This window comes from Drosophila arizonae, chromosome 2 (assembly GCF_054131065.1).
Source record: "Drosophila arizonae isolate 15081-1271.41 chromosome 2, UAZ_ARI_1.0, whole genome shotgun sequence".
In the NCBI taxonomy this organism is placed as follows: domain Eukaryota; kingdom Metazoa; phylum Arthropoda; class Insecta; order Diptera; family Drosophilidae; genus Drosophila; species Drosophila arizonae.
This window is the reverse complement of record NC_142922.1, coordinates 24861184-24887360: the sequence shown is the minus strand read 5'-3', so window position 1 is coordinate 24887360 and position 26177 is coordinate 24861184. Positions and strand designations below refer to the sequence as shown.

At 37.4% G+C, this 26177-nt stretch overlaps 3 protein-coding genes and 1 long non-coding RNA gene across 14 annotated transcripts; 2 read left to right on the top strand and 2 right to left on the bottom strand.

Moving 5' to 3' along the window:
• Positions 1-34: 34 nt before the first annotated feature.
• DPCoAC (dephosphocoenzyme A carrier) lies at positions 35-6677 on the top strand. Of its 3 annotated transcripts, none has more exons than XM_018010009.2 (6): positions 35-280; positions 4187-4403; positions 5199-5502; positions 5577-5842; positions 5898-6084; positions 6154-6677. In XM_018010009.2, the coding sequence occupies exons 2-6, from the start codon at positions 4193-4195 to the stop codon at positions 6305-6307; spliced, it is 1122 nt and encodes a 373-aa protein (XP_017865498.1). In that variant the 5' UTR covers positions 35-280; positions 4187-4192; the 3' UTR covers positions 6308-6677. The 3 variants fall into 3 exon arrangements, with proteins under 3 accessions (XP_017865498.1, XP_089318700.1, XP_089318699.1); XM_089462574.1 differs by lacking the exon at positions 35-280 and adding an exon at positions 1546-1761; XM_089462573.1 differs by lacking the exon at positions 35-280 and adding an exon at positions 3809-4091.
• LOC149270616 (uncharacterized) lies at positions 5923-10919 on the bottom strand. 4 transcript variants are annotated; one of them, XR_016268617.1, is made up of 3 exons: positions 10492-10919; positions 9708-9780; positions 5923-9645 (listed from the first exon to the last, which is right to left on the bottom strand). It is a non-coding gene; the product is annotated as an uncharacterized LOC149270616 (long non-coding RNA). The 4 variants fall into 4 exon arrangements; XR_016268616.1 differs by lacking the exon at positions 10492-10919 and adding an exon at positions 10029-10437; XR_016268614.1 differs by having other exon boundaries at positions 5923-9780.
• Positions 7064-25323, top strand: Stat92E (Signal transducer and transcription activator Stat92E). 6 transcript variants are annotated; one of them, XM_089462568.1, is made up of 10 exons: positions 7064-7345; positions 17447-18002; positions 18334-19376; positions 19444-19929; positions 19998-20267; positions 20339-20539; positions 20778-20916; positions 21512-21835; positions 22945-23319; positions 24006-25323. In XM_089462568.1, exons 2-8 carry the CDS (start codon positions 17869-17871, stop codon positions 21777-21779), a joined length of 2541 nt encoding a protein of 846 aa, XP_089318694.1. In that variant the 5' UTR covers positions 7064-7345; positions 17447-17868; the 3' UTR covers positions 21780-21835; positions 22945-23319; positions 24006-25323. The 6 variants fall into 6 exon arrangements, with proteins under 6 accessions (XP_089318694.1, XP_089318697.1, XP_089318693.1 ...); XM_089462567.1 differs by lacking the exon at positions 7064-7345 and adding an exon at positions 8035-8519; XM_089462571.1 differs by lacking the exon at positions 17447-18002.
• Positions 24005-26007, bottom strand: LOC108615540 (metallothionein-4). The gene is made up of 2 exons (XM_089462576.1): positions 25910-26007; positions 24005-25829 (listed from the first exon to the last, which is right to left on the bottom strand). Exons 1-2 carry the CDS (start codon positions 25932-25934, stop codon positions 25720-25722), a joined length of 135 nt encoding a protein of 44 aa, XP_089318702.1. The 5' UTR covers positions 25935-26007; the 3' UTR covers positions 24005-25719.
• Between the last annotated feature and the right edge of the window lie 170 nt (positions 26008-26177).

Below are 26177 nucleotides of genomic sequence, written 5' to 3'. Positions count from 1 at the left end.
CAGCGCTGCAGCCCTGGAATACCATACAGTTCTCGATGTTTTTGTCGAATGGTCAGAAAAGACAGAAAGGCGAAGCCGCTCTGCGAATTCTTATTATGTATTAAATAATACAAATTACGTGTTGTGAATTAAATCAAAATAAATGAGTGTAGCGCCTCGAATTCTTAGCTACAGCTAGTGAGTGCATGAACGTGCCATTGCAGTACGACATCGCGTTGTTGCTGTTGATGCATGTCAAAAAAGAATACGCAAAAAATCTTTGTTAACAACAAAAACAAAGGTGCGTTATCGTCGTTGTCTTGGCAGCACATTTTAAATCTCTAAATTTGGCTAATTATATAATATGATTATGTGTCTGTGTATAAGTGTGTGCATAAGTGGGCAGTAAAATGAGTGATAAATAAACGCATACAAATCAAAACAGAAAACGTATAAAATGTAGTTCTGTTGGAATGTGTGTGGTGATGTGGAGGGTATGGGGGCTGCCACACAGTTGTTCATAACAGAGGAAACAAGTGAGCTGAAAGTGAAATACAATTAAGCAACAGCTGTTTACTGTGCCCATTGTCTGATCAGCTAACTCCAATCAGAATCGCCTTAACTCGAATTGCTTGAGAATGTAAACGAAATGCAAGGAAGTGAAAATTAAAATTTATTTAGTTCTTTATATATATTTTAATGTCGTAGGCATTTACATAGGTCCAGTATACGTTTCCCATAAAAATTTAACCAAGTGCAAAGTTCATTCCAATCAGAACTAAAGCTGTTATTGCCGCATGCTTCCTATTAGACGGGTCGAGCGTCAAATCTAATATGAGTGATTCTATTTATAACTACACTCAATTACGCATGCAAATATATATATGTTTATATGTTCATATATATGCAGTTATATATGTAAATCACTTAGCCTTGACTCAATGGCAAACAACAAATGACGTTTAACGAACTTGTTTATGTACATTCGCTTTGCCGGCTCCGTGCAAAATCTCACCTCCCTAACCGAACGACCCAACTATCCCCAGCATCCCATTCACAGTGGTACGCAATTGATTTGCCTGCGGCTGTAGGTAAATGATCTAATAGGCTCTGATAGAAATTCCAGTAATTATATTTTAGAAAATAGATCTAAAAATAATATTTTCAATGACTGCCAAAAATAGACCCAAAGAAATCAAAATAATTTTAAACCTGGATTTTCAGTAATAAATTAAATATATAATATATATAAACAATTTCTATATATATTAAAACAAATTATTTTAATACGGAAATTCAAAGAGCTTTATATGGCAGTTGTCTCAATTATTTCCTCAGTAACACTCAAACAGACTTAATTCTTCAGTAATTGTAATATAATATGGTAAAACAAAACCACTTTTGAGCCAACCACAACATTCGAGAAGCTCAACTAAATCGCAGTTGAAGCTTAGAGCAGAGTCTGTTTCATTTGTTCTTTTCTTTTATGCACTGAATAGCCGTCTTAATTTTATCTCTCAGCCAGCTGCTGTGTGCCCAGCTGTATCTTATCATAAGAGATATATACAGTCATGGTCAAATTAATAGGTGTGACCCAAAGATTCTAGCATATTTTAGAATAATTACGGTTTGACAACATCTATCAGCACGAAATTTTTTTTGTTAGGTATGGCCACACTATTTGAAAAGGAAATAGGTAAATCTTCCAAAAAAATTTACTCGCTAAAAAGTTTTGGCTGTTATACATTCTCTACCTCAAAATTGACCTGGACACATTAATAGGTGTGTTTAACTTAACAAAAAATTATTAAAATATTAAAGAATTTTTGAGTAAGCAAAGGTAGTATTTTTATTGAATATAATTTGATTGAAGCATCAAAATTTTCATTTGCAACATTTAAATAAAATTAGATGGGTCGTGGAGTTCACTGCAGTGCTGAAGAGAGAAATCTTGTTCTCAAGCTTCGTGAAAAGGGTAAAACTTATAAATGCATTGCCTCACTAATGGGACGATCGGAAAACTTCGTTACAAATGCTCTAAAACCAAAAAAAGATAAAAAGAAGCCGGGTGCCCGGAGGAAACCACCGTAAGAGAGGATTCCCGGATAGTCACCTTGGCTAAAAGGGATCCTTTTAAGTCTTCGAGAGCGATTGCCATCGAAATGAGCAATGTTGTATCGGCACGAACTATTCGTCGACTTCTATTAAGCTCGAATCTACCTGGGAGAGTTGCTCGCAGGGTTTCTCTATTGCGTAAATCAAATATTCGGATGAGGCTTAATTTTGCTCAAACTCACAAGGCCTGGTGTGGTTTAGAGGGAGAGCGTAAATGGAGGAACATTCTCTGGAGTGATGAAACAAACAAAAATTTCTTTGAGAATGACTCAAATATAAATGTTCGAAGACCTAAAGGCAAAGAATTGGATCCTAGATATACAAAAAAAAGGCGGTTAAGCACGGAGGAGGTGGCATAATGGTTTGAGACTGCTTTTCATGGCATGGTTTTGAAATGCACCATCGACCATTTTCATAATAAACAGATTTCTGTAAAAGGAACTATTGAGTAGTGTTTTATGCTACCATATGCCCACGACAACATACCTCTAAAATAGAAATTCCAACAGGATAACGATTCTAAATAGGACTCTCCAGTAGTTAAGGATTGGTTTCATGAAAATATAATTGAAGTTTATGAGTGGCCAAGTCAGTCTCCAGATCTCAATCCAACTGAGAACCTTTGGGGACACTTGAAAAGGCTAATTTTCAAGACTACCTGCTTCAATTACACCCAATTATTGGAAAATACTCAGGAGGAATGGAGCACCATTCCTGTGGAAAGGTGTAGAAGGTTAATATCGTCTATGCCCCAAAGAATCAGCAAAGTCATTGCGAATAAAAGCGGATATACAGGGTATTAACCATACTTATCCAAATATATTCTAAATATTCTACAATATTTCAGAATTTTTAACTTTTTTTTTTTAATTTGCTGGGTACACCTATTAACCTGGCCAGCAAAAATTTGAGTTTTTTGTGAAGTATGCCAAAATTATGCTAAAAATTATTATTTTTTAAACTTGTTTTTTGTTGTTGTTATTCTATAATGTGTCTATTTTTTAATATAAATTAAATTTTTTAGTTACATGAAAAAATATAGACGTTATTCTCATTTAAAAAAAAAAAAATTTCACACCTATTAATTTGACCATGAGTGTACATACATATATGTTTTTATCATGAGCTTCGCTCGTTTGTGCCTAATGCTAAAACTTGTTCAAGGTGAAACGAATCACTTGTGGAAACCAATCGCACCGGGCTGCTCTATAAATATATATATATATTCACATAGACATATTAAAAAAATATGCCTAAATATGAGTACGTATGTGTGTGTGTGTGTGTGAGGGTGTGAATCCATCTATATATAATAGTTGTTTGGGAGGTGTGTGCCAGCACATGGGCTAGTTATAATTAATTTTTGGTGATAATTTGTTGCTATTGCTAGCTTGTTTACATTTTTTCAGTAATAAACAGTTTTCCATGCTCTTATCTAGAGTGTCTTAGATTTCTCATGGAATATGACACAGTTAAACAGTTGAACGAATATCACGAAGAGTATAAATATATTGGAAATACGAGCTTCTAATGGTATTTATATAAACAATAGTTATTGTTTTATTTTCCGTATATCCCCGTATCAAGAACTTGAATACATATACAACCTTTGTATATCAAATGGTCTTGGCCTCAAAGGTAAACGTTCAACGCGTTACAATCTTATCGGTACGGCTAATCAACAAACTCTCTTCACACGGTAGCTGTTTAAGGAAAGAACAATTGAAATTTTTAACAACAGATTTTAGCTTGGTCACCCTTGATTGCATAAATCTGAATTGTTTTTGGTTTTCTTGAAACAATGCCAAAATATAAATATGCAAAATACATACGTTTGTTGCGTTATGAAACAATCATGAGGTATCTCGTTCTATGACATCTCTAAGCCTTGCGAATTATTCCCTAGCCTTGTCTTATCAGTGCGCATTAAGCTGATAAGAGCTTAAACTCAATCATAATACGCTCGCGACTTTGATGAGCGATTGTGGGATCTGTCGGTGTGTATCAGTGCTTAGGCATATAGCCAGGAATTATAATTAGAATTTCAATTATAATTAAAGCTGCAATTTGTATTATCTCTCTCCCATTGCAGTCTGCCATGAGCCGCCTTATAGAGAAGCCCAACATTGCCATGTCCATCACATCGTCAGGTAGTCAATTATCCAACACAGTAGCTGGCGGCTCGGCCAGCAATGCGGCCACAGCGGACGACACACCTTCCCCGGCAGAGGATGAGGATGGCCACAGCAGCGCAGCGAGAACTCAAATGCTGACCCCCTCCGCTGATCAGGATGCAATGTCCTCAAATAGTAGGTCAACCCAGTTGATTTTACCTAATTAGCCTTAGATAGGCAACGATTTATGATATCGATATTTATCGATTGCCAGCAAGTAACATATTTCTCGATCATTTATAGAATGGATAATCTGAGCAAGACCAATACAGAATATGTCATCTCTCTTCAGCTCTATCAACTAAGTCAATATCTATCAATTGCCAATGATAGGATCATTATTTGAAGAATATATTTATAAGCCAATTGTATGATTAAAGATCTTAAAATATTTATAGTAAACCATATCATGTCCAGCTATCTCTTCGGTCAATCAATCCAAGGAAACAAAGAAAAACAAATCAATCAGACTGTATCGATTTCACTTGTCCAACCAATGCAGTTGTAATTCTTATCAAATATATTATAAATACGTACATATATTGTCTGTATGTCCTTTTGACTAATTTTCAATAGGTAGACTGTATAACTAGTTATGTTCATTTCATTCGCATTTAAACATAGATTAAAATTTATTGAGTACGATTTGACATATAGTTTCAGTAGTGTTTTGTAAATTTCGTAAAATTGATTGATCAAATGCAGATATTCTATAAATTTTAAATGTATAAAATGAATTAAATACTTGGAATGTTAAATTGATGGTGTATATAATATAAAAGCTGATAGACTAGCAGATACCGCGTACATAGGCGATATTAAATATAACTTGGAAAATTAAATTGATTGTGTATACAATAATAGATCTGCTAGACTGGCGGACATTGACCCCCTAAAGATTAATGTATCCCTTTGAACGTCCCGTTTTAGTGCGCAACAAAGTGGACCAGGTGCTCGTCAGTCTGATAGCGGGCGCTGCAGCCGGTGCGTTGGCCAAGACCACAATCGCTCCGCTGGACCGCACGAAAATCAATTTCCAGATACGCAAAGATGTGTCATTTTCGTTCAGGGCCTCGCTCAACTATCTGGAGCAGACATACACCAGGGAGGGCATGCTCGCCCTGTGGCGCGGCAACTCGGCGACGATGGCGCGCATTGTGCCCTACGCAGCCATCCAGTTCACATCCCACGAGCAATGGCGACGCGTCCTGCATGTGGATCAGAATGGCGCCAGGTAAGTAGGCATTGCAATTAGGATGCCTTAATGATGCGAAATCAAGTTATTCAGTATTCATATTCGTTCATTAGCACTAAGGGACGCCGTTTTATCGCCGGCTCGCTGGCGGGCATAACCTCACAATCGTTGACCTATCCTTTGGACTTGGCTCGCGCTCGCATGGCTGTCACGGACAGATACACTGGCTATCGCACTCTGCGTCAGGTGTTTGCCAGGATCTGGGTGGAGGAGGGTCCGCGTACCCTGTTCCGTGGCTATTGGGCCACAGTCTTGGGTGTTATACCCTATGCGGGCACCTCCTTCTTCACCTACGAAACGCTCAAACGCGAATATCATGGTAAATCCAGGCACTCTTCCGTCATTCCACTGTAAAGCTATCCCTCTCTTTATAGAAATCGTTGGCAATACAAACCCGAATGCTTTTGTTTCGCTGGCATTTGGTGCAGCGGCCGGTGTAGCTGGTCAAACGGCTAGCTATCCGCTGGACATTGTGCGCCGGCGTATGCAGACAACCCGGGTGAACATCAATGCGCCGCAGTCTTCTCCAACGATACTGGCGACGCTTGTTACAATATACAGGTAATGCTTGCAATAAAACATTGATTGTAATCCATATTCTAATATTTGAGCATCGTTTCCGCTACACAGGGAGGAGGGCATCAAAAACGGCTTCTACAAGGGCCTGAGTATGAACTGGATCAAGGGTCCCATTGCCGTTGGCATTAGCTTCTCCACGTACGATCTGATCAAGGCTTGGCTTATCGAACTGTCCCACTTAAAGCGTGGTCGGGCTGAGAACTAGCAGTTGCCCTACATACACATACACATACACACACACACACACACAAACACGTATACTCATTGATACACATACATGTATATATAATTATATATATATGTATATAAACAGATGTACACAGATAAGGAAAGAGATAGACAAACGCACTGCTTTCGTTATTAAGTTAAATGTTCGGATAGCATGGATTGATTTTCTCATGCAGCATCAACATTGTTACATTTGATTGATATTTTTAGTTGTTAACTGTGGAAGAGTTATGATGAATACACAAGCGCTTACTTATGTTATTCACTGTAAACGATTATTTTCTTTAAGCTGAAAGTAAACAAAACACAATAAAATCACAACCTGTCTGTATAAAGTTTCAAATTAAGGCTACTATTGCATTGATTTTGATGCTTTATTTGTACTTACAACTTGGACAATAACTTTTTCATATATACAACTCTATAGCTATTAAACTAATTGTATTCGCTTGTTTCTATTTTTTCAAGTGTCGAATGTACGTTAGAATTTGCTAGTGCATGGTTAAAGCTGTGAAAATATTGTAAAAAAAATTTGGTATACATTTCTAAATGTTTAGCCATGAAATCAATACTTTAATATGTTACATGTGAGTGTGTTTTTTATTAGCAAAAATAAATTAAAGATAATTTCAATAAAGTTTGTCAAATATTTAAAATGAGCGCATTGTTTCTCAACTCGCTTTTGATGTGGCAACGCCGACGATAGCGTTTCAGTTCGATATCGTTTTGTCTTCAACATTTGGCTTCATTTGCCATCTCTAGTCGCGTTCAGTTGTGCAAAAATAGTGCGCAAAAACAAATTGCTTATTTATTTGATTTGTTTTATTTAAAGACAAGTCATTTTTTGTTAAACGTTCCTAAATAGTTCACGTGCTATATGTAGAGTATGTGCTTTTAAGCACTAGTGCTTATTTACTTCTTTGCTTCGGTTTAACCAAGTTTGTATGAAAAGTGTCCATTATATGCACAAGTACATAAATAATTAAAACTATCGATGACTTCTACTTAGAAACAGGTGAGTGTCGAGAATTGATGAAGGTGGCAAGTGCAAGTGTAAAATAAGACCACTATTGATTTATTGTAGTCATGGCCGCTCCCTTGTGGGCGGACTGCTGGCGAACAACAGGTGAACAGAGTTGCCATACAGTCATTTAAGCCTTTCTGCAATTTTAAATTGCGAAAAATCAATTTACTTGCGTATAGTTTCATGTAATTCAACATTAATAAATGGTTTTCTACTACAAAATATCATAAACAATAGTATAATGGTAGTAGTATAATGGTATAATGATAGTGATAAATAATATAGCGTACTTAAGGAATATCTGATAACGCTAATCAAAAACTTTCGTATGTATGTAAATGTATACATTGTGAAGACATAATAGCTAAAAGTATTAGAACTGAAGATGTTATCTGTAACGTATGATAATTTAGTCTTAGCAGGGAAATCCCAGAATTAGCTTTGAATTAGCAATATGTTATGTAAATTTATAAAAGTACGAAGCTAGCAAATCATTTTTGTGTTGTTTAATGTAATGTATGAATCATTCATTAATAATTCCAATCGGGCCTTTTAAATTCAAATATATAATCATTTGTTAGTTTTGAACTGTAAACAGAATTCGAACTGTCTGGCCACGCAACTGTGCTCTACGTTTGCAGTGCCATTTTGAGTAAAGCGGTTGGATACGGATGTTAACAGGTCGGCCCTACATTAATGTTCGTGCGTCCAATCGCGTTGGTGGTGTGCCCTCGCGGGTTTTGCTAAAGTAATACAAATTAATTATATTTTACAATTTATATTGTTTAAAAAATACCAGAATCGTTTCAAGCTCAATTCGCAATTTATTGAGCGCTCTGGCACCAAACTACAAACACAGTATTTTCGTTGAGTGGAGTTCCTGTGATAGTGTTCGTGTAGTTGTGTGGCGCGTTTATTTGTGTAAGTGTGTGCGAGTGTGTACGATTTAAAAATAAAACGGCAAATACATATCAAAATATTAAAAGCAAGAAACAGAAGAAGAAAAGGTCTGCTCGTGAGTGAGTGTTTGTGTGTGTGTGCTCTGCTGTTCTGCACTAGTGTACGCGAGTGTGTGTGTTGGGGCCCTCGCTACCAATACCAACATATGCACACACATACATTCTTCGTACGTGTTTACACCTTCTGAGCTGTTTGTGTATTAAAGGTAAATAGAATATAGAGAAAAGAGCTAAACACGGGCACGTTCACTGCTCCGTGTTCTGTGCATAAAAGCAACAAGCAAATGCTGTCGGCGGGGGCTGTGCGTGGGCGGGCTATAAGCCGCTGCCGCTGCCTCTGCTGCTGCTGCACTCACTTATCTCCTCGTTGCAGGAGGATTTTTGTGGATAATTCTAGGAAAATAAAAATATTTCTTCCACGATTGTTTATAATTCTATTTTTTGACTCTTATTTAATTTTAAATTCGTTTTTTTTAGTATTTATAAAATATGGAAGTATGTGTGCGTGTACATATGCATAAGTGCATATGTATGTATTTCCACACGTGTGTGCAGTCTGTGTGCCTGACCATGCAAAATCATGTGTTGCCACTTGGGCAGACATTATTATACGCTATGTTGTTGTTGTTTCTTGTTGCGCTCCTGTTTCTTATTGTTTTTCTTGCTGGCTGTGCATGTCGTCGTCGTCGCCGCCGCTGCCGTTGCAGTCGCAGCCGCTGCGGCCATCGTCTTTCGCTGTTAATTCTTGGAAAAATCATAAAAACAAAAGCAAAAGAATTTTCGAGTGCAATAGCAGCGAATATATTAGCTCCCATCCCTTTCTCGCTCTCACAATCACATTTGCTACTCTTGCTTTCTTACCGAGACAGCGCCTGCGACAGCGACAGCGACGTCGACGTCGTTTCGTGTCGCGTCGCGCAGTTCTGCTCGTTCTGCCCGCTCAACACTTTATCTTCTTCTGTTGCTCTGTTCTTCTGGTTTGGTTCGTTCTTTCGTTCAATGTGTTGCGCACACAGGCACACACTCACAACACGCACATGCTCACACTGGCCGTGGGCTGCCATTTACCATTTTGGACAAATTACTTTTCTCGTCGCCGGCGTCGTCGTCGTCGCTGTGTCAATAACGCCGCTGTCCACTAACGCTGCGAGCACTGATTCTGCTGCGGTTGTAATCGCGTCTATCGATGCCTTCTGACAGATAAGCTACGATAAAGTTAGTCAAGCCAAAAGCGCTCTCGCTTTCTCCATCTCTCTCTCTCTCTCTCTCTATCACTCTCTGTCTCTCTCGCTGTCGCTAAGCCGCACAGTAATTATTACACCTTTTTAAAAACTAAATGCAACGCAATATGTGTAGAGCGGTTGAGAGAACGCTTATCAAGTGTCTGTGTGTACCTGAGCATGTGTGTGCGTAGGTGAACTTTAATCAATCAGTGTTGTGTCGGCTGCTGTTGTTATTGTTGTTTCTCTGTAAAATTGTGCAGAAAATATAAACACTTGAAAAAGCTGTTGCCAGATGTTCGACTGTGTGGGTAAGTGTGAGTGCATGTGCGTGTGCGGGCTGTCAGGCTGATAAAACACTAGAGCGCAATTCTTTAATAGTACATGCCATACGTGTATGTATGTATGCATGTACTTTTGTATATATGTATGTATTGGCATTTGGTATTGTGTATTGAGTTTACAAATTGAAGTATCAATACTTAGCTTATGTACGTTTTTGTTTGCGAATGTCTTATTTATTGCACAGTGGCTAGGAATGTCAAGAGTGTATGAAACGACAGTTGAACAGCCACAACAACAATGGCGATAATTGATTATTCAATATAAGCCCCATCAAATATCTGGTGGGTGGGTTTGACATTTGATGTTGGCAGCAAACATCCAAAGCAAAAGCGCACGTATTCACTCTGTCTCTCTCTCTCTCTCTCTCGCTCTTTCTCGTTCTCCCTTACTCTCTGTTTTTTTCTCTCCTTTACTCTCTTCCACATACACGGACACAGAAATGTACTTCCACAAGCAAAAGCGCTTATTAAACTTTTATGAGCGCAGTAACAAATAGCACAAAAACGGCACAGAATAAACATATGTGTGGGGCTTTTATAGATGTATGTATGCATATATATTAGTGTGTGTATTGCTTATAAAAAATGAAAACGTAAGAAAAAGTTTTTCTAACCTTCACCGAAGTATTATATACTCTCAATAAACACTTCGTGCATTTATGTGCTTGAAAGTCATACTGACTTGTATACAGGCTATGTATACAGGTTTTCTAGACATTAAATATTAGTTTAACAAGTATTAATGCCAGTAATTAGGTGCATTAGCAGAAGTTATTCGAAGCAAATTTTAATCCGCTGTTAATAATATGCGTTTGTTCTGTTATCATGATTCTATTTTTTACATTCTTTGGCAGAGCTCCACATAAAAAAAAATTATACAAAACTCTATATTTGGTGTATATTTCTCGGAATATTTTCAATGCCTTATCTGTGATTGTGTATAGAAAAAAAAAAAACTCAATATGATTTGCAGGCAGACAGGAAAGAAATGAAACAAATGTCGAAGCAGCAAAAAATCAAAGGGCAACAACAACACAGAACAACTTGCTGAATATATTGCTCGTATGTGACTATTTATTTACACATATATAGATGCATATATGAACAACCCGATCTAATATATATGCATAAATATATTTCATATATCGAATTAAGATTAAAAGTATTTTTTGTATAGCGCACTCGTACTTGCTAATTGATATATATTTACAATGTCCTTAATTAGTCTACTTTTGAGTAAATATGTAATTTAAATTGTAATATGCTTGAGCTGCATCTTTTTGGCCATTTTTAGCAGCAATTAGCTGGCATCGACTAATTTGCTTGTCTACAAAAAAACAATAAAAAATAAAAACAAAATATTCCTGTCCATATGTCTAGTTATTTATTATGCACGGAATCGTTGGAGTATATATATACATATATATATATATATACACACACACACATCTATATCTCCTTATATCTGAAAATTTGTTTATCTTTCGCCTTATAGCAGCGTCGTGTCCGTCGTCGTCGCTTTATTTGTTTAGCAAACGAATCTGTTTGCTTAGCTAACCCCACAGCAAAAGCGAAGAGTCCGCATGTGTATTTGGGTATTATTCGGAGATTGCAATTTGTTTATCTAACGCGAACTTGCGGTACTTTTTACAATTTAAGTTGTGAATCAGAATAAAAGAATTAAGAAGTACTGCGAAATGAATGTAATTAAATTAGACCAATCAGTAAATGAATAGATTAGGAATATGACTATTATATAACTCATAAAACATGTTTCAATTACCAATTTCAGCTTTTAATTCCTTTGAATGATTCTCATTATTATGCACATATTAGTGCGGTATTTTGCTTTCAGAGCTCCACAACAAATGAATTTTCCCCCATGTTCTGCACCTTTTGCTTACGCAACGTTTGTATTTGTTGTGGATATCATTGCCTTATCAGCTGAAGTGTTCAGCTAACTCTCATTGGGCTTTGGCAAACAATTATTCATAATCTAAAAGTGCATTAAAGTCACCTCTTGCCACTCGTAGCGCTCGACAATTTCTTCTCTTTTCCTGTTTGTTTGTTGCCTAGAGATAGATACAGCGACAGCTGCATACAAATTTCAAATATATTTGTTGATACGTAAATTTGGATGCGCATATGTATGAGTGCATTAATTGTTTACGTTGTGGTCAGCAATTTTTAATTGAATGCTATTCAAATTACACGCTGGGCTTTCCACAGATCGCCAACGACGTCAATTGTGTTGCGAGCATGAAAATCAAAAGTCGCTAAACCAGTTTCGCAGTTTTCACTGTAACAGCAACAGAAACAGAAACAGCGACAGCGACAGCAGCAGCAGCAATAGCAACAACTACTTTCATTGCTCGTGCATTCAAGGTTGAGCTTTGCGCCAGTTTTCTTGCTCTGCAAAAGTTATTATTTTCAAGGTTGTTTAACGTGCGGCGTTTGAATAGAAAGAAAACTCAATAGCAGATAAAACGAGATGGAGAGTAAGGTTAAGGTTAGATGCGGCTAAGACTTCCGCACGCTGATAGACATTTATACAAACATACAATAATGTGTATTTACAACATGTTCATTGACTACAAAGTAAATTTAGTTTAAGTTATTTTCGACATGCAGATATATTTTTATTTCTCGCTGCTAAAAATGGGGAAAAATTGGAGCAACTGAAATATACCCAAGGGTCCGCTCGTGTTTGCCATTAATTCTTTTCGCTTCCACATGTGAGTCTTATCAATAACCTGATATATTCATATATGTATGTATGTATATTATTAGCATGCATACGTCATATGCGTATCGCGTTTGGCTTATATTGTTGCTGTAAGTTTATCGCAATTATAAACGCTTCCCAAAAACTTTTCCATTTTCCATTTTGAATGTATTCTAGGAACATCCCAATTTAAAGTACATATTCTGATGAGATGTCAGCGCCGCGTGCAAATAGCTTGATAAATTTAAGGGGACTAGGCGAACGCGGTTTGTTTCTTTATCAATTTCATAGAAAAAAACAAAGAAGTAATAAAAATCCCTATAAAAAGTTCTGTGTTATCTATCTAGTCAACCTGAATGACTACAGTAATATGTCGCATTTGATTTTGAAGGCTTACACTAAATAGGGTTGGACTGGCTTCCCGGAAAATTGCATATCAAGTTTGTTTAAATAAGTTTTTCATTATATTATAAATTCCAGAACAAAGTATATTGTGCGGAAAATGAATTTTCGCAAAAGTTTTCGTGTCGGCCAAGGTCTAGCTAGATGTACTATATGGAATATATACATACAAATGTAAATATAGCGAAATATGTTTTTTTTCTTTATTTTGGCATTTTATATTGATTTTTAATCGGCGCCTCGACCATTAGAATTTTCTAATTTACTTATGTAAATCTGTGCAAGAGTGAGGGTAATTCGTTGGAACTGCTTTGAAATACACACGTAAATGCGCATCTAAAGATACCAGTTTCTCTCTTGTTGAGAAACTGATTCGAATTTATGAATTCGTTGCTTTGCATGCAAACCAGAGTGTAGACACGTTTTTAACCCATTGACGACAACGTTTTAAATTGATTCGTTTCGTTTCGCTTCGTTTCGATTGGAGGCGTTAAATATTTCAGATTGAATTGGTTGTTCAATATTTACGTATGCACAGCGGACGGTCGGTCGCTTTATGAACGTATTGCTTTATAAATATTATCGCCCCTAACCAACTGCGCTGTGCTGCAGTTGGGGCTAAATACAAACAAATACAATGCACTGTCACGCCTCGTACCGCCTCTTGTTCGGACATATACAAACACAAAGATGAAAAACAAAATACATATGTTCTATCGATTTATAAAATATTGCTATCCACCAGTTTCGAAGTCATCGTCGCCCTAATGCTACCAGATATCGAATTCGTATACCCTTCCCAATGGGCATTTGGAATATTTGATAATTTTGCTGCGACTGTGGCTAATTAACCGCTTAGTCAGTAAAAGGTCAAGTAAATTGAAACGATAAGATTCATTGCTGTTAACATTAGCTTGTTATGTTAAGCACTTAACAGCTGTAACAGATTTGATACGATTGCCTTTAACATTTTCTGTTATTAACATTTACATGTACATTGTATTAAATGAGTTAATGTATGTTAACAGAGATATTTTATCAAATCTGCTGCGTGGTTTATTCCGTTAGCTTATTTCATATTATAATTTAATTATTTAAGTGCCTCTAGAGTATTTTTGATGCGTTGCGCTCGGATCTGTTATTTTGTATTCAATTTTATTGGCGTCGCTTCATCGTCAATATATTATGCCACAGTATCTAACCAGACTATATATTTGGCAACTTTGTTGCTGGATTTCGTTCAGCTGTATTTTATTTCATATTTTATGGCAGGTAAACAACAAAAGGCGGCATAGCTTTCTATATTTTGGCTTTTGAAGTCGCACGCTTCGCTTGCTCTTCACATATTTGTAGGTCGAGTGCTAAAATGTGCTCTATCCAAGGATGCCAAACAGAACAACAAAAATATCCATACATAATGAATATTACTATGCATATTTAATTATTATGCGTAGCCAGGCTATTGCTTGTGTTAATTATACGTTTTAGACAATGGTCTGATTTTGCCAACTTCCAAGCAAAATATGAAATTCATGGGAAACGTCCAAAAATAAGCATATGTTTAGTATACTGCCCAAAGAGCAGCCAGAATATTGAGATCGTGTCTGAACTTTTGCCAATTTAACTGATAAGTATTTTGCTTGGCCCAGTCAGCTGTCGAGGTCTTTATCAAATTGTCACCGTCTTCCTCGTAAATTGATTCATTTTTATAATCCACCTCTTACTTATTTTTTTTTTGTTCTGCTTGTTGTATTCTTATCGGAAGTGTACAAGAAGGCGTAATATTGAGTGATTTGCAATTCAAGAATATTTCTTTATTTTTAGAGCATTTAAAATTTAATGCAAGTTACTTCAATTACATCAGCTATAGAGTTATAAGAGCAAGGCTAAAGTTTCCTCAACGGGCTTTCGTTTATTTTCTGGCTTAAATTGCTAGCACATTTCCCTTGTTTGAAAATAATTCACAATATATAAGTATATACATATTTATGTATGTATTCAGACTTGTTGCCATTCCATACTCACACTCACATATTTCATAGATATACATTTAATTCCTATTAATACTCTGGCGTCCTGTGCTGTATCGTTATTTATAAACATGTCAGCTGGGACATTGCTTATCTCAGGTGACGCAGGTGTATTTCGCATCATAACAGACCGACAATAAGTAAATAAAACAAACAAACAAATAAACAATGAAAGGAATACGACGCTGTTGCTCCCTTGCTCCCTCCCGGTGGGTGGCTGGGCGGCCGGGCTGTTGGTTGCCTCCAAGGAATATATACTTGTAAATGTGTATGTACATAATATTTATACCACGATTTGCATAGCAGAAAGTGTTCAAGGTCGCCATTTGCAGCCATTTTGTTAGAAATATACTCCAAGCCGTAACAAATACCAACGCAATATTTGTATTAATAACAACAAAAACATCAGCAATAATTTCCACTTAAGTCGCATTTGCATTGTGTGGAGCAGCAGCAGCTGAAGCAGCAGCCTTGAACTACTAACCAGTCGGTAGAACGCCAGCAGCGGCAGAAAGTAAACCAACGAGTAGGAAAAAAAACGTCATGAATCGTAGATAAACCTGCACAATATTGTTTGGCTACCTAAGCGGAGTCGCCGCGGGCTTTCGACTCTCTAGTCAGCCGCACATCCGATCGGTTTTGATAGTCGACCAGAGCCAGACTTGTGCAGCAGGTAACACACACGACACGGGCATGACCTGTTTTTATATCGCTGTTGCTGTTGTCCCTTTTGGTTGCATAGAGATGAGAGAGCGAGTATTCGTGATGTGGAATTTCGGATTGTTGATGTCTATGATTGAGAAAAGATCACAGAAATTCATGAAATGCAGAATGTTATAGTACCTGATTATATAATCAATTAAACTTGGACTAGAGTTACCTGTTTTGATATCAAACCAGATCCTAAGCAAGAATACTCTTCACATCGTGTCACGTCTCTTCAGTCGCTTCCATCTCTACAGCCTGCCGTATTTGATTGTGTGTGCGTGTGTTTGTTTTCTCGGCGTGCGTTTGTGTATGTATGTGTATGTATGTGTATGTATGTGTGTGTGTGTGGAGTTTGATTCCTATCTAATTTTTGTTACTGCTGCGGACTGCTCTCTTTCCGAGCCTCGTCTGACTGGTTTGGCTTGTTTGGCCATTTCTCGGGCCATTCATATTTGCTACGTGCGCTGTGCTCACGTTGTTGTCCCTTTTTTTCTAGAGAACTACGAAAATTAGCGTATCGACCACAAAGGCAAACAAATGTCTGGGCCTGAGTCGTTCTTCTGCTGGGGACTTCGGGTTACCGGGGGCTCGTTGTGTTTGTTGTTGTTCTCGTCTGCTGTTTGTTTCTCGGGCGATCACGTTTTCGTGTGTCCCCCACACGACGCAACGAGCATGAACTGTGCGCCACTGAACGCAAATGATCTTGCTAAAAGGCGCGCAATTAATTGTTACACCTGTCCAGTCGTCCCAGTGTCCAACACTGTGCACCTTTCCATAGGGGTGCGTCAGATATTTGCCTCCATTCTGGCTGCGTTTTGTTTATTTTCTCACTGTTGTGCGAGCTGTTGTCGCATTGTTTGCCTTTCGCCATTATTTTTGTTATGGTAATTAAAGTTGTGTTTTGTTAGCTCATGGCTCTATTCTATCTCCTCTGTGCCATAAGCTCTGCACCACAACACACGTAACAACCACAGACATACACTCACACAGACATCCAATGGCGCTTCTTGTGGCGAGCTCTGTTATAGTTGGACGCAAAGTGCGTCAGCAATGGAGCTTTGTTTCCCTTGTTTGGAAAACATCCCGCTCTGCCCACATTTTTATATAAGCTGACTGCCTTGTTGCATATTCAAAGGATGGAATGCTGAAACATAAATTCCATTTGGACTTTGAAATGTGAGCCATGGGGAATGTTGAAAGTTCTGACGTTGGCAAATCGGGTTGCAGCGTAGAGTATAAATAACGAAAGCTAATTTATATATTAATTTCAACTGAGCAAATCTGTTTTTAGTAAATAATAGTAAAATAATAACAGAGGTAAATCCAGAGAAAGGGCTTAAATACCTTGAACAATAGTAGAGAACGAAACTGAATTCAAGGAATTGTGAAACATACACTTGTGTTTTCCCTGGAAATCTCATAAGCTTACTTAAGAGATTGAGTTTTGGCATTGATTAGCTTTGGTTTTGGCATTGCTGTGCATTCACAAAACTTTTGATTGCAAATGCTTCTCATAAATAAATTGGATTAGTGCAAATGAATTTTGATAAAGGCGCTCTGCACATGCAACATACATATTCACACACTCACGCACACACCTCCATACACACACACACACATACATACATAGAAACGTACATTTAATATCCTGCCTCTCATGTTATCCTTGCCACTTATATGCTTATATGTATATTTTATTTATAGTTTTTTTTATCGATCCATTACCATTCATACCAAACATTCCGTGTGTGTGAATTTTATGGACGAATCCAACTTCCGATTCGCTTGTGGAAGCCAGCAGCTGGACCTTGGCCAGGTCATCGCCGCCGCCACCACCAAGCAGCCAGAGAGCCTCACAAAAATGCATTAAACAGTTACCAAATTAAATTGCATGACAAATCGATCAAATCAAATCATAAGAAGCGAATAACAAACAATTGAAGCAAACACAAGCAAGCATAACAAAATATATAACATTTCTGTATAAACAGAAAATCCAACACTCTGGCCTCAAAAGCATATAGTGTCAGCCGTAACCCTGTCATTGCATCCTGGTTGCAGCACATGTAACAGCTGCTTCGCTCTCGCTAACATCCCATCCATATTCATCCAAACCAATAAACCATATGAGCAGCATGAGTCTGTGGAAGCGCATCTCGAGCCATGCCGACTGCGAGCAGCGCATGGCGGCTTACTACAATAAGAAGGGTCTGTACGACCTGCGCCTCTGCTTGGCACCCTGGATCGAAGACAGAATAATGTGAGTAGTTGTCCCGAGTGTTCTCAGAGTGGCGATTCTTTGCCGAATCTGTGAGTGATACCAAGGTATTCAGACTAAACTACAATGCTGGACAGGGGTATGGGCTGTAAATATTTATTCATAAGCGTCTTTCTATATTCTACATTGAAGGTATTTCTATTCATGGGCAATATTTCGATTAAATGTTAATCAAAATCGGGTGCTGCTCTCGAAAAAGTATAATATATATTTAAAGCAAATGAATTCTTCGGAATTTTATATTTAACAAAGTTTTGTATTCTTTTGTAATAATCACTTTATAATTTCTTTCCATCTCTGTGTTGCCCAACAGGTCTGAACAGATAACTCCCAATTCGACAAATCAATTGGAACACGTTGCTGTCAAGTTCATTGAGGATCTGCAGCAGAAACTTTTATCAACACGCGCCAGCGATCAGGTGCTGAAGTATCGTCTGGTTGAGCTCTGTGCGCTGATCCAACGCACCCCGGCCCTTGAGCTATATACGCATCTGCGCAGCGGAGTGCAGAAGGAACTGCAGTTAGCAGCCGAGAAGAGTGTCGCCGTTGCCAGCGCAGGCCAATCGATGCCGCTGAACACATATAACATGAACAATGCCGCAGTTGCCGCAGCCGTTGGTATGAACACTGGCTATGTCGATGCTAGTGACTTGCTAGGAGTTGCCGGTACCGGAGTATCCCCAGTGGCTGGTGGCATGCCAGCTGGAATAATGCATAATATGGCCGAGACCGCTGCGCCCGGCAGAGTGGGCCCAGCTAAAATGGAGTTGTATGAAGTACATAATCAGATATTCCAAAGCTTCAACGAATTCACCACATGCTCCGAGAGTCTGAAAGTCTTGGTGCAGAACTATCGCTATATGCTAAACGCACCCAATTCGCCCGATGCGGAACGTCTGTTCAAGAGTTTGATTGAGGACAAGGCCGCCCTGGTGGCCAGGCTGCGACGCAGCTTTATGTTCTACGATCAACTGCAGGATATGGTCATAACGGAGCTTAAGAACTGGCGGCGCCAACAGGCTCTAGCCGGGAACGGAGCACAGTTTAGTGAGAATATGCTGGATGATATACAGCGGTGCTTTGAGCTGCTGGAATCTTTTGTCACCCATTTGCTGACGGCTGTCAAGGAGACGCTTCTGGTGCGCATCGTAAACGATGATCCCGATCTGAACTGTCTGCTCGAACAGGTGCAGGTGGCACAAAAGAATCTAGTGTGCTCCGCTTTCATTGTGGACAAACAGCCGCCGCAGGTAATGAAGACAAACACACGCTTTGCGGCCTCAGTGCGTTGGTTGCTTGGATCCCAGCTGGGAATACACATGAATCCGCCCACAGTCGAGTGTATTATAATGTCTGGTAAGTGGATTTCTTTCCCTGCAATCACATCTCAATTAACGCAATTGTTTGCGCTTTACCTTTGCAGAGTTGCAGGCACAGCGCTTTGTGACGCGCGGCACACATATGGATGTGACCAATGGCAGCCTCGCTGGACAGTCGTCGGGCGAGATTCAAAACTGCTCCAGCACCATGGAGTATCAGCAGAGCAGTCATGTATTCTCCGCGAGCTTCAGAAACATGCAGCTCAAGAAAATTAAGCGCGCCGAGAAGAAGGGCACCGAAAGCGTCATGGATGAAAAGTTTGCATTGTTCTTCTATGCGACCACAACAGTGAATGATTATCAGATTCGCGTCTGGACACTGTCGCTGCCGGTGGTGGTTATTGTTCATGGCAACCAGGAGCCGCAATCGTGGGCCACCATTACTTGGGACAATGCATTCGCAGATATTGTGCGTGATCCGTTCGTGGTCACAGATCGCGTCACTTGGCGTCAGTTGTCAGTCGCACTCAACACCAAATTCGGCTCCTGCACACAGCGCGCCCTGACAGCGGAGAACTTGGAGTTTTTATGTAGGTTAAACGAAAGTCAACTTTTCATACTTTCACTTAATAATACATTCATATCTTTATCTACTCAGTCGAGAAGCTGCAGCGTGATAATATTGCCGGCGAGCGCAATGAGTATATTTCATGGAATCAATTTTGTAAGGAGCCACTGCCGGATCGTACTTTCACTTTCTGGGAATGGTTCTTTGCCATAATGAAGCTGACCAAAGACCACTTGTTATCCATGTGGAAAGCCGGCCGCATTACGGGCTTCATCAACAAGGCCAAGGCACACGACGATCTCTTGCGCGCCGTTACTGGTATTGGCACATTTCTGTTGCGTTTCTCCGATAGTGAATTGGGTTCGTATATTCAATTTAGTTGGTTAAGAATGCTTTCTTAATAGATTTGTATATTCATGTCGTTTGGTTAGGTGGTGTTACCATTGCCTATGTGAACGCTTGTGGATCGGTGACAATGCTTTCGCCATGGACTGCACGGGATTTCCAAATACTCAATTTGGCTGATCGTATACGCGATCTGGATATGCTGCGTTGCCTGCACCCGACCGACGTCAATGTGCAACCATTGGATCGCGATCTCGCTTTTGGCGACTTTTATACACAGCGCGCTGGTACGGCTGCAGGCCAAGAAAATTCCAATTAAATTGTTTATTAAAGGAATGCCTAAAGAGTTGATATTGTTTGACAATAGACGATCATTGAGAATGTTTCATAACAAGATGTGTTAATTAGTTTGTTTACTTCTTTCTAAATTTGTAATGCCAAGTGTGATGTCAAACAAATCAACTTGGGTATCCTTCGAAGCACTCACACACATTAACAATTGACACCTCTTTTTAATCTGCACAGAACCAACGCCCCGCGTCGATGGATATGTTCCCAGCACGATACGCGTGCAGGTGCGTACCAGTGGGGATACGGGCTCCATCAGTGGCACGCCCCATCACCCAATGCAGTCACCGCCCCAGGATAGCATGTCTATGGGAAAGTAAGTTTTGCATGGTCGCTCTCATTCTAACATCTAGCGTCTCTTTGGCTGACTTTTTGTATTGTTTATTTACAATTTTTTTTTATATTTATTTATTTATATATTTTTTTTAATATATTGTTTTGTTTCTTACTTCTATTTATTCTGGGTAGTGCACCCTAACCCAAATTCAAAGCAAACCCCGCAAATCGGGCTTTAGTTTCTTTGCAGTCCCAACTGCATTTTAATTCCTAATTTATTTTATTTAGCCTCTACCTATTTCCAAGAGTTTAATTAGATTGCAATACTTTGAAATTGAGAGGGGAAATATAAACAAAATAAAGCGATATCAAAACTATTTAACAAGTCCACTGAATTAGAAAACTGATCGCGGGCGTTTATTGTTTATGTTTTTTTTTTGGTATATTTATTTAAGATATTTTAATATTTTGATTATTTTAATTATATTAACAATAAAGTGAAAAAGAATTGTGCAACTCAGTGTGGTTAAATACTATCTTACTTACTCTACTCTTTGTTTATTTTCATTTTCTACTTTTATGCGTTTTTGATTTGTTGTGCAAACACTCGGTGTTGTGGTGCCGTGCCTATCCAGTTATTCTCCGCGTAGTGGCATGTCCTGTAATCCATCGAGCGTCGCAACCACATCCTATTACAAGGATGATTCTGATTCAGATGATAGCACTGTGGCGCAGGCGCTCGAGAATTATGTCAACAATACAGCGCCAGACGATCCCATACTGGATCAGATAAGTCACACCATATACAATGTGTGCGCCAATGGGCAAGAAGCGCAGTGGATGATGGCTACCAAATCAACATATGCCGTGCCATCGCCCTATAATCAAACGGTGCAATACTAAGATCATAACGTAAATTCGAATCGCAGGCTAGTTTGGGTGGTGCTTCTTACCGAAAGGTATTGTTTGATACCTACATATCTATCAATATATTTATGTACCAATCGCAATCGCAATCGCATTAATATCACCTAGCAAAACGAGATAAACAAATCAGTCCAACAGTTCGATTCAAATTCTCATCATTCGTTTGTTTGTTGTATGTTTACGGTTCTGTCCATTCTGGTCGCTCAAAAGTGTATAAACAATAAATTAAATCCATTCATCACTGCACGCCCACTCGTCACTCGCCACTTGCTACTTGCCACTTGCCACATGCAACTTGCAACATTCGCCAAATTGTCACATTCATTTGAAATGCCCGCTGTCCCTGCCCTTTTACTAACTCTCAAGCATAGGGCGCTCGAATCTAAAATCACATATACAAACGGAAAAAAAAAATGGTTTTGTTTGCCCTAATTGTACTTCAAAGTATTGCCATCTTATTAAGCTTTTCAGTCAGCAGCCATATATATCCAATATACAATTCTATATATACTACTAAATTGATATCTAATGTAACTAAATTCTAACTTTTGATATAATCGCAGCTTACAGAATAGCACCATCATGCATTTGTAAATGCCAAAAGAACATCCACTGCAATGAATACAATAATAGACAACAATTGCAAGCAACTGCTTTTTGAGGCTTCTTTGGATTTACATACCACACCTCTCTCTCTCTCTCTCTCTCTCTCTCTCTCTCTCTCTCTAACTATATATATAAACAATAAACAAGTTGATTGCATGTATATTTTTCCATTTGATATGCCTCTTTATTATGTTTGTTCGTAATTGTTGTTACCATCACTTGATGAAACTTGATGTTATTGTTGTTAATGTTACTAAATTGGTAGCACGAGAATCGATTGCCTTAGATGTAGGCGGGGGGCTCCATTTCTGTAGATTCGAAACTGTTTAATCATACACCTTTTGTCACATTTCTTTATTCTTATTCACTAAATACATTATTCTAATATCATTTTCTGATTCATTCACATGATTCACGCATACTTATAAATACATTTTTTTTTTTTGCCTAACTCATGCGACTGCTTCTTTCCTTGCATCGATTTATTTGTTTTATTAATTTTGATTTTCTATTTTTCTATTTCATTCAATTTTAGTGGTAGTGATTTTCCCATGACGGACTTTGATACGATGCAGAATTTTGATGTGTATAAACTATAAACCTATTCAAAGCATACGAAATATTTATATATATATATATATATATATTTGCAAATTAAATATATAGAATGTATGTAAAAAAAAAAAAGAAATGTTTAATGAAATCACGCAAACAAGTGAATCCTATAAGTGTTTTCGAGAATTGCCGCTATTAACGACGTCCATTAGATGTTTACTGTAATCAATCAACCAATATATCCTACAATTCACACAAAATCGGGCACATCGACTTTAACTTATCAAACTGTTTAAATCCAAATGTAAATTGAACATATTTGGAATGCAACATTGTGGCATGTGTTTTATTTTTGGTATGTATATCATTTATTTGTCGTTATATTTATACACACATACACACATATATATACATATATTACGGTAGCCCGTAAATACACAATAAAATAAGGAGAAGAATTTGTGGTTGTGATCTCCAATGCGTAGAAACACTTGAAGTTACCTTTATAAGCGTATTATATACAAGCACACCAACACAAATACACTCGAAACGATAGATGATATTAATAGTCAACAGCTTAAGTGAATGGAAAGTGTTTTATAAAAATTTTATTCGACAATTTTATCAAATGTTTATCGTCTATTCGAATTTATATTGTTGAATGTATTAAAAAAAAAAAAATGAAAAAAAAAAAATAAAAATAAAAAAATATATATATATACAAATATCTATTTGGAGTGACGCAAATAAAAAGCTGGTTTCAGTAGTCGGCTATATGTATTGGCCCTCTGATAGACTAGGTCAGAAATTGAGTTTGAACTGAGGAGCGGATTGTATACGAATTTACACATAGTCAAAATATATTTATATGTATGTTTATCTAGTTGTACGTATAAAAAAATTATACTTTACAAGAATCAAGAAAAAAAAAAGGAATGTAAATTTTGAAATGGAATTTCATCTAAATGTTAAATGTGGTTAAGTGTTTATGCTAACTGTTTGTTTTTCAATTATTAAAAATGATTTTATTTATTCTTACAGCATTTGTGAAACGCCAAAAAACGAATCAACTAAACGACAAGAGCAATGCATGCAAATTGCGGCACTTCAACACACATACACACACACAACCCACACACACATACGCACACGGTATACCCAGATATTAAGATTTAAAATTGCGCTTAAATATGTATATGCATTTCATGTACACGATTTGCAAGTGTGTGCGTGTGTGGGTGCTTTAGACACGACTTTGTCAATTTTTTTCAAATGTCTGTAATGAAAATGAATTAATTTTAATGGATTGCGTGACGTGAAGAGCACGTGAATTTAGTTAGTTTCCTTTTGTAACTACGTATATTTGTTGAATCTAAATTTGTGAGTTTTATTATAATTTTAAATCGTTTATTTTGTATACGTTTAAGTTATTTAGTTGGGACACAAATGTACCTCAATTGTGCTCATTTTAGTTATACGTTATACATTACGTACGTACGTATTATTAATATCTGTATATGCATGCATATATATCTACACATATGTCTATATATGAATTGCTTTATGTATAAATCCTTTTTCATTGGCTTCCATGCTGCAAATGCAAACAAATTTCATTTATGTACTATATTTGATATGATTTTCGTTAAGGACAAAGTGTGCATTGCATTAAAAATGCGTTAAAAAAAAAAAAATAAAAAAAAAAATAAAAAATAATAAAAATATATAAACTGTTGCTTCTGTCGCCCAAGCCAAGGACACAAAAGCATGAGAAACGATAAACAGATGAAACGTAGACGGGACGATAAGGATGAAAATGATATACGAAATAAATACTATTTTTTTGTGTAAACAATTAAGCTTTTAATGTGAAACTGTAAGAATTTTATAATACTTTCTAAGTAATCCAACTTAATCAATAAATATATACACACTATATATATACAAACAAACGAAAATATATATACATATATATACATATATATATATATATATATATATACAAAGATTTAAAAACCAACGAAGTTAATTACACATTTTTGTGCAGCTGCTAAAGCAAATTTGAATTGAGCAACGACAAACTCTTTATGTGTGTTCGTGTTGAACGTAAAGTTTTCAATTTCAATTAAATGTTTAAATATAAATTACAACTCGCGCACGCATTCCCAGAAATACACACACACACACACAGACATACACCACACAACAGTCACTCTGAAATTGGGAAATATTTTTGAAAATGTGCACATTTATTGATAAAAATGGAGTTATTTTTTTAAGTGTAAGCAATATACGAATTGAAAGAACTAAAGAACTATTCTTGTCAAAATGGCCAATAAAGATTTGATTTTTAACATAATGCAAGAGTGTTTTCGTTTAATGTATTTTCGGTTCTTGAATGAATTTAGTTGGATGTCTAAGAGACTTGAATCGAACTTTGATAAAACATAATGAATTATAACTGTATAAATGAACGAAACTGGTAGGTGACATTCAAGATAACAGATATATATTGATAATGTATATGAGAAGACCTTAAAATTGTCGAAGTGTTTAGTTGTACTGAGTTGTAATTTGAAAACATCTCTTCTTTCGCTAAAAATGCCCAAAAAAGTGCTAAAACAAACAAATTAAAATTTAGATAGTCTTTTTTATTGTCGGTAGTCAATTGGTGTGCATCGATGAATCAGTATTGGTAGATATGTACATAATATTATGTTTATGTCTATATAAAATATTTATTTATAATCGGTTATCAATTTTTGTTGGAGCAGCACTTGTCCTTGGGTCCGTTCTTGCAGGCGCATTTGCATTGCTGGCTGCAGGGGCAGCTGTCGCCGCACTTGCTGGCCGAGCACTGGCAGTCTGTGGGGGACGATACCGTTATGTTTATTGTAATACTTATCCGACATAGTTAATTTATATGTATGTATGTATGTACTCACTGGTCTCACAAGCTTTGCAACCCATTTTCTGTTTGTTTATATCTCTCTGTTTACAAGTGTGTTCGACACGATGTTCTCTCTGGCTTTGTTGACTCGGCTCGCTGTCGCTGGCATTTTATAGATTTCGAGGGAATACGGTATTTTGCACTCCATTTGTGGTGGGATAAAATGTGTTATCAATCATCAATTAGCAAGTACTAAGCGCACACATAGCCGGTTTATCAGGGCGTGCGCAAAATTGCGTAGCCGACTTGATATCAGCGTATTT